The 7,578-nt window shown below is 41.0% G+C and overlaps 1 protein-coding gene across 1 annotated transcript in view; it reads left to right on the top strand.

The window, feature by feature from the left end:
* The window catches only part of LOC107562221 (tensin-1-like), a 121,738-nt gene extending 114,544 nt beyond the window's left edge, over positions 1-7,194 (top strand). The window contains exons 22-32 of the mRNA XM_016246827.1: positions 2,726-3,369; positions 3,477-3,566; positions 3,751-3,876; positions 3,951-4,046; positions 4,206-4,283; positions 4,418-4,489; positions 4,574-4,603; positions 4,869-5,037; positions 5,142-5,210; positions 5,330-5,359; positions 5,448-7,194. Coding sequence (XP_016102313.1) covers positions 2,726-3,369; positions 3,477-3,566; positions 3,751-3,876; positions 3,951-4,046; positions 4,206-4,283; positions 4,418-4,489; positions 4,574-4,603; positions 4,869-5,037; positions 5,142-5,210; positions 5,330-5,359; positions 5,448-5,589 — 1,546 coding nt within the window. The 3' untranslated portion in view covers positions 5,590-7,194. The remainder of the gene's footprint in view (positions 1-2,725; positions 3,370-3,476; positions 3,567-3,750; positions 3,877-3,950; positions 4,047-4,205; positions 4,284-4,417; positions 4,490-4,573; positions 4,604-4,868; positions 5,038-5,141; positions 5,211-5,329; positions 5,360-5,447) is intronic.
* Positions 7,195-7,578: the final 384 nt, after the last annotated feature.

Here is a 7,578-nt window from a genome sequence, read left to right on the forward strand (position 1 = left end):
CACTCTGCTTGCCTCTTTTGATCTCAAGAGTCACAACTACGGCTACTCACAAATCAGGCAACCAACTGGACCTTATTTACACACGACACTGCTCCACTGATCATGTGCTGGTTAATCCTCTGCACACCTCGGATCACTTCCTCCTCACTCTTAACCTCAACATGGTTCCTGACACAACACATACCCCTACACATCACTCTTCAACGTAACCTTCGCTCTCTTTCACCCTCCCGGCTATCTGCTATGGTTTCATCTTTGCTTCCTTCCCCTGAACAGTTATCATCTCTTGATGTTAACAGTGCTACTGATACTTTCTGCTCCACTCTTACATCTTGTTTAGACACTGTCTGCCCCTTGTCTTCCAGGCCAGCTCGTACCCCCTCTTCTGCCCCTTGGCTATCTGATGTTCTCTGTGAGTATCGTTCTAAGCTCAGAGCTGCAGAAAGAGTATGGCGCAAATCACAAAATCCTACTGACCTTAATGTATATTGATCACTCCTCTCTTCATTCTCTGCTAATGTCTCCACTGCTAAAAGCACAACAAAATTAACAATTCGCCTAACTCTCGCATGCTATTTTAAAACATTTTCCTCCCTCCTTTGTCCTCCTCCTCCCCCTCCTTCATCAACTCTAACAGCTGACGACTTTGCCACATTCTTCATTAATAAAATTACAAACCTCAGTGCACAATTTTCCACACCACAAACTGTCAAACACATCTTACCAGCAAACATACACTCGTTTTCATCCTTCTCTCCACTCTCTGAGGCAGAAGTCTCTAAACTCATCCTTTCCAATCATCCTACTACTTGTCCACTTGATCCTATTCCATCTCATCTCCTTCAAGCCATTTCTCCTGCCATTGTACCTGCACTCACTCACATGGTTAACACATCCCTTCACACTGGTGCTTTTCCTTCAACATTTAAACAGGCTCGTCTAGCCCCACTTCTTAAGAAACCCACTCTTAACCCAACTCTTTTAGAGAACTACAGACCAGTTTCCCTTCTACCTTTCATTGCAAAAACACATGAACGAGTTGTGTTCAACCAAGTCTCAGCCATTCTCACACAGAACAACCTCCTGGACAGCAACCAATCTGGCTTCAAAAGTGGACATTCGACCGAGACTGCCATGCTTTCAGTTGTTGAAGCCCTAAGAATGGCAAGAGCGGCTTCCAAATCTTCAATACTTATTTTCCTGGATCTGTCTGCTTCTTTTGATATGGTGAACCAGTCAACCCTATTGGAAAATGGCATCTCAGGAATGGCACGCCAGTGGTTTGAGTCTTACCTCTTAGATAGGTCCTTCAAGGTATCTTGGAGAGGTGAGGTGTCCAAGTCGCAACATCTAGCTACTGGGGTGCCTCAGGGCTCAGTACTTGGACCACTTCTCTTCTCTGTCTACATGGCATCACTAGGTTCTGTCATTCAGAAACGTCTAGGTTACTTGTGTAACCCTCGTTCCCTGAAGGAGGGAACGGAGACGTTATGTCAGTGACTGGCGAATTGGGATCTCGCCCGAGAGCCCAATCACCTTCGAGTGTAAACTAAACAAGCCAATGACAGTTGGCGTGCGTGTTTTTTGCAGTTTTTTGCTGAGGAGCCGAGACCACGTGCCCCGGCCGTACACCGGTGGTACAGCAACTGTGGCGACGGAACATAACGTCTCCGTTCCCTCCTACTGAGAACACGACTCATCCATGAGCGCTGCTTCAGCATGCTGTAAGCCCACGCACGAGAGGCAGCGATCATGACCATCAGATGGAGGCAGGAAACGACCACATCCAGAAACGCACGAGCGGGAAGCCATCTTTAAAAACACGCCCGTCGCTCGTGGAGCTCTTTTAGACATTTGCTCTTTTAGGAAAAAAGGAAACACTCTTTTAGAGAGAGCGCTGAAGTGCCCAGGGGAGGTCGCGGCGAGATCGCAGAATGGCAGCTGCAGCACGCCGAAGATGAGCAGCACTGAATGGCAACCCCCGCTGACGCGCCGTAACACCAACGCCAGCTGTTTCTTCCAAACACTCGCAGAGATTCGTCCTGAGAAGGCTCGGCTCCGAAGCAAAAAGCTGATGTGCGTTTGCACGCGCTCTCCTTTTATACCCACGCTGCGGGGCGGGGTGCTCGTGGCGAAACACGCACGCCAACTGTCATTGGCTTGTTAGTGTACACTCGAAGGTGATTGGGCTCTCGGGCGAGATCCCAATTCGTCAGTCACTGACGTAACGTAGAACGTGACTGACTGAATGGCGTCACATATCTTCATGTGAACATGTAGAACATGGCTTTTCATATCACTGCTATGCTGATGACACTCAACTCTACCTCTCATTCCATCTTGATGATCCGACGATAGCTGCTCGCATCTCAGCATGTCTAACAGACATTTCTTGTTGGATGACAGACTATCACCTTCAACTCAACCTGGCTAAGACAGAACTGCTTGTGGTTTCAACAGACCCATCACTTTATCAAAATTTCACCATCCAGTTAGGCTCATCAACCATAACTCCTTTTATACTGTATACACCTTGCTACGTGTACTGTGTTAGGCTAACCGAGACTTGTCATTTGCACTTATATATTGTTGCTCTTTTGTTAGTTTTGACTGCTTTTATTGTCCTCATTTGTAAGTCGCTTTGGATAAAAGCGTCTGCTAAATGACTAAATGTAAATGTATATGCTTACACTTTCTCTATTTTATCTGTTGTGCTCTCTAACAGTTTTGGAAGGCAGTCTGCCTTTGCATCATTTCCATCTGAGCCTGTCCGGGCTCCTCTCTTCCCAGACACCTTTACTTACCTTAACCCTGATGAGGCCACAGTTAACATTGTGGGTGTTCATCACATCCCAGGAAGCCCCAACACACTCCACCGTACAGTTGCCACCAATACACCCCCAAGCCCTGCCCTTCACCGTAGGCTTGGTGGTCCAAGTAGCCCTGCTTTTGGGCGACGTCTACCAACAGCCAATGGCGGCAGTGAACCAACCACTCCCAACAGCCCTCTTTTGGGTCGCAGTGGCAAGTTCATCCCACCAAGCCCTGTACTAGACCGCCACCACTCACCTGCTCCAGTTGCCTCTAGCCCAGAACACAAAGCCCCACCTAGGGGTCAGGCCACTCCAGATGAGAGACATGGGGCAGAGTCCAGGCAAAGCACCAATTCTTTGGTTCAGCCTGGCCTTGCTTCCCCTTTATTTCACCTAGAGCAATCCTGTAGCCCCTCACTGTTCTTGCCCCTGGATGTAACAGCGGGATCCATCGCAGAGAATTCTAAAAGTGTTCCAACAGAGGGCATTGAAAGTAGGAAAGCTCCCACTCCTACACAAGTGCCACCACAAGGAGCTGCGCTTGCCTCAATATATGGTAAGATAAGAACTGCAGCTAGAAATCTTGAAAATCAAATCACTAAATGAAATAGATGTGTGTAATTATTTTATCAATTATTCAGCAAACCATTTGTTCTATTTCAGCCGATGGACCTCCAGATATTAGAATCAATATCAAATTTGTTCAAGATACATCCAAATTTTGGTACAAACCAGAAATCTCAAGGGAACAAGGTGAGCGATTTGATGCCAGTTTTCACTCTTGGTTTTCTCTGAATCTGTGTAGAGTGGAGCCAAACCCGTCTATCATAGGGCAGGCCATATCAAGACATTTTGAACATTAATGTAGTTGCTGTGTTTTGCCTTTGTATGGATGTTTGGATGACTAGTGATACATTTACTCTTTCATGTTTTTTAGCCATCTGTATTCTTAAAGATCGTGAACCAGGAGCATTTGTCATTCGAGACAGTAACTCATTCAGAGGAGCATATGGCTTGGCCATGAAAGTAGCCTCTCCCCCTCCAATGGTGCAGCAGAAGAAAGGTAACTGCATGCATCACGCAAATCATCACTGAATAGAACTTCATCCTCATTTATCTTTTGTTCTTACCTTGAAGTTGGAGACATCACAAATGAGTTGGTACGACACTTCTTGATTGAAACCAGTGCCAAGGGCGTGAGACTTAAGGGTTGCCCAAACGAGCCCTACTTTGGTAAGAATGAATTTCCAGTGGCGATGCTTTTATGATTTTCTGTCTGCTGTGTATTGTACTGACTTAAATTGGTACCTTTTGAATAGTAGTCTGTAGTCTTCCACCCATCAGCTTGTTTGTGTGCTATAACTTGTACTTTGTGTGTGTATGCGTTTACAGGATGTCTTTCTGCTCTCGTTTATCAACACGCCATGACACCTCTGGCTCTTCCATGCAAGCTTATGATCCCTACAAGAGGTGAGAATTATATTATCACCCAATTCCTGTAGCCCCTGTAATTGACCTCTTGTCAATAGATGGCATTTTTGTTTGTATTCTTTAATCATTGACTGACCTGTACTTGTCTCCATGTCTGACCTTTTTGTGAACAGATCCAAATGAAGAGGCCTTGGAGCTAGCAACACCAACAAGTTCAACTATCGATTTATTAAAGCAGGGAGCAGGTGAGTCTCTCTTTCATTTCCCTCATTGCTTTTTGTAAATATCATTTGTCTCCTAATTTCTTGTCAAATTTTCTACCACTTCAGGACCTCCTAAACCTACTGAAGATTTTTATGGTAAATATGGCACATCATCTCCTAGCTGGCATTTGTGTCACTGTTTGCATGCTAATTTTATAGTAACTTCTGCCTATGAAAACCAACTACTCTCACCATGTGCACCTGAAACCAGTCCATAAAAGTATCTTTGACCTCAAATTATAGTTATGACATCCTTTTTTCATGTCATTCCTTTTACATAGTATTGTTTTGGTGTTATTTGAGACAAACAAATTTCTAAATGCAATCTCTATTTCAAGCTTATTTTATCTCTTTCTCCTAGCATGTAATGTTTTGTACATAAACTCTGTGGATATGGAGTCACTGACTGGTCCACAGGCTGTGGCCAAAGCCATCACTGAAACACTTGCTGCCAAATCCTCTCCTACAGCAACCATTGTCCACTTCAAAGTGTCGACACAGGGCATCACACTCACTGACAATCAGAGGAAGTGAGTGGATTTAATATGATTAATGTTTTAATTTTACAACTGTTAAGTGTCGTCTTGAATCAAACTTGTGTGACCTTGGAATAACAACTTAATTTTCCTTGTAGGATTTTTTTCCGTCGTCATTACCCAGTCAACATGATCACTTACTGTAATTTGGACTCACAAGACAGAAAGTGAGTATTTTGTATTTTAGTTGGCTTTTCTGCATGGTCCATGTACTACATTTCATTCATTCAGAAATATAATTCTGCATTAAATTTAGTATGAGCCTTATATCCCATTGTTTTCACAGGTGGAATAAAGCAGAGGGTGGTGTAGCAAAGTGAGTATACCAATTATCAATGTCAATAATTTTGTTAAACACTCAGAAAAAAATAACTAATAAGACTTTACTCTGGTTTATAATGCAGACTTTTTGGGTTTGTGGCTCGAAAACAAGGAAGCACAACTGATAATGTGAGTCATCTGTTTGCTGAGCTGGAACCAGACCAGCCTGCTTCAACCATTGTCCATTTTGTCTCCAAATTCATGCTGAACACCCAGAAACCTTGAGTGACCACCTAGCAACCATCTTGGTTTCTCCACGTGTCTGAATTTTCTCACCAAAGAGGATTTGGTTATACTTATTTTTCCAGAGTGGATTATTCTTTTTACATACATTATTACTTTCTTTTTTGTTTAATAACTCTGGTGGTTGGGCTCTTACTCTTTCTTCTTTGTGAAGATTTGAAAATTATGCTGTTTTTTTAGGTGAAGATCTTGCTGAAAAATAAAGCAGATTAAGAATATGTCAGGGTTAAAGTACTGTAGTAAGTGTAAATGACTGGGATAAAAGTTGTCCCTATGGCCTTCTTCATTAGGAGGCAGGATTTTACAATAAAGAATACAAATAATAAAATACAAATAATATGCCAACATTGTGATAGAACAACCAAAGGTAGAGTTCAGAAAAAAATTGTCTGAGAATTATTTACTTTTTATTTTATAAAAAAAAAAGAAAGAAAAAAAAGATCAGATCAGACAAGTCAAAAACTCCAAATTCTTCTTTCTGTGTCCTGTGAAAAGTATGAAGAAGCCATTTTGCATGTTTGCTTGCAAGAATCATAAGAGTAAGTTATTGTCTCTGAATTCAGAGGACTTTAGTTTACTCCGCTGTTACTCAGAAAAGAATTTTGCAGAATTTAGCTTTTCACTTCAAATAACAGACCAAATCTGTTGAAATAAATGAAAAAAGTGGTCTAAAAAATGGCAGAAAATCACTTTGCCAAATTGATCACCACATGAAGACTTGCTACATTTTCCTGTGGACATGGAACTAGCAACTACGCTGCAGTCACTGGAAACTTTATGCTGAAATTCCATATTCATATGGATAGTAAAAAAAAACACACTGGCTCTACCTACAAATGTCCTATGTGTTGGGTAGTAGATGTTAAGCTTTCACTGAACTGTGCTCAACATCCCATTCACAGCTTTGCCCCAGTCAGTGACAAAAATAAGACAACAGTTTGTTGCATACTATTTGAGTGCATGGGTAGGTCCATTTTGTACTGGTCTTTAAAATGTATTATGACAAACCATGACATTTAATGAATATTTATTTTTGTTGCAGTATTACTCATGGGTAACTAATATTTAAAAACAGTCTATACTCTACAGAAAATAAACTTGACTTAAAAGTAAAAAAAATGAATTATTTTAGCTAAAATGTCAAAATCAGGTTTTGAGAAGCTCTTGATGTAAAATGTATGTTACAGTTTTTGTCTTTATTTGAATGTGTGTTCACTGTGTCACTGTGTTAGGCGATTTAGAATGAAAAGGCATGAATGTGGATGAAACTGAAAAAAATATTTTAGATTAAAAAAAAACAATATATGTATAGAAATTTGCCACGAGTGCTGTAATTATGTGTGTGATTAAAATAGCTCCTGGATTGATATGGATTATGTTATTGGTCAAAGGGAGGTCAGCTATTTGCTGTTTTCTGTGGAAATGTAAAAGAGGCAGTGTAACAATATGTTTACCAAAAGTATATAGAATTTCATGTAATGCACTTTCCATCCTGTCAAGGACTAGGTTGTTATAGTAGGTTCATTCTCTGTTCACCATCATTAAGTGCTTTATAATCATAGATGGGGCAAAAGAGATTGAATATTTTAAAAAAATAATCTAAAGTAACTGACAGGATGAAAAGTGTTTTATTGTAGATTTCTCTATAACAAGAGGCAATGGTGGTACACTTAAACTCTGAGTTAAGTACGTCATTTGTAGAAAGTCAAAGCAGTTCACCTAAAATGTGTTAGCAGTGCAATATTTACTGTCAGGTTTTACTGTTTTTCAAATGTGAATTCTGGAGCTGCAACACATTCATGGATGAAATTAGAGAAACTGTGGTTTACAGTCAATTTTGTATATTTTCAAATGGTCAAAAAGGAGCAATTTGACAAACCATGTGCAGTTGAAAATGAAAAAAAAAAATCATAAAGTGAACCATTTGTTAAATGGTGATCATCTTGAAAATATATTGAAAGAGATGTTCAG

The sequence above is a fragment of the Sinocyclocheilus grahami genome, unplaced genomic scaffold, assembly GCF_001515645.1.
Source record: "Sinocyclocheilus grahami isolate Dianchi unplaced genomic scaffold, SAMN03320097.WGS_v1.1 scaffold813.1, whole genome shotgun sequence".
Lineage (NCBI taxonomy): Eukaryota > Metazoa > Chordata > Actinopteri > Cypriniformes > Cyprinidae > Sinocyclocheilus > Sinocyclocheilus grahami.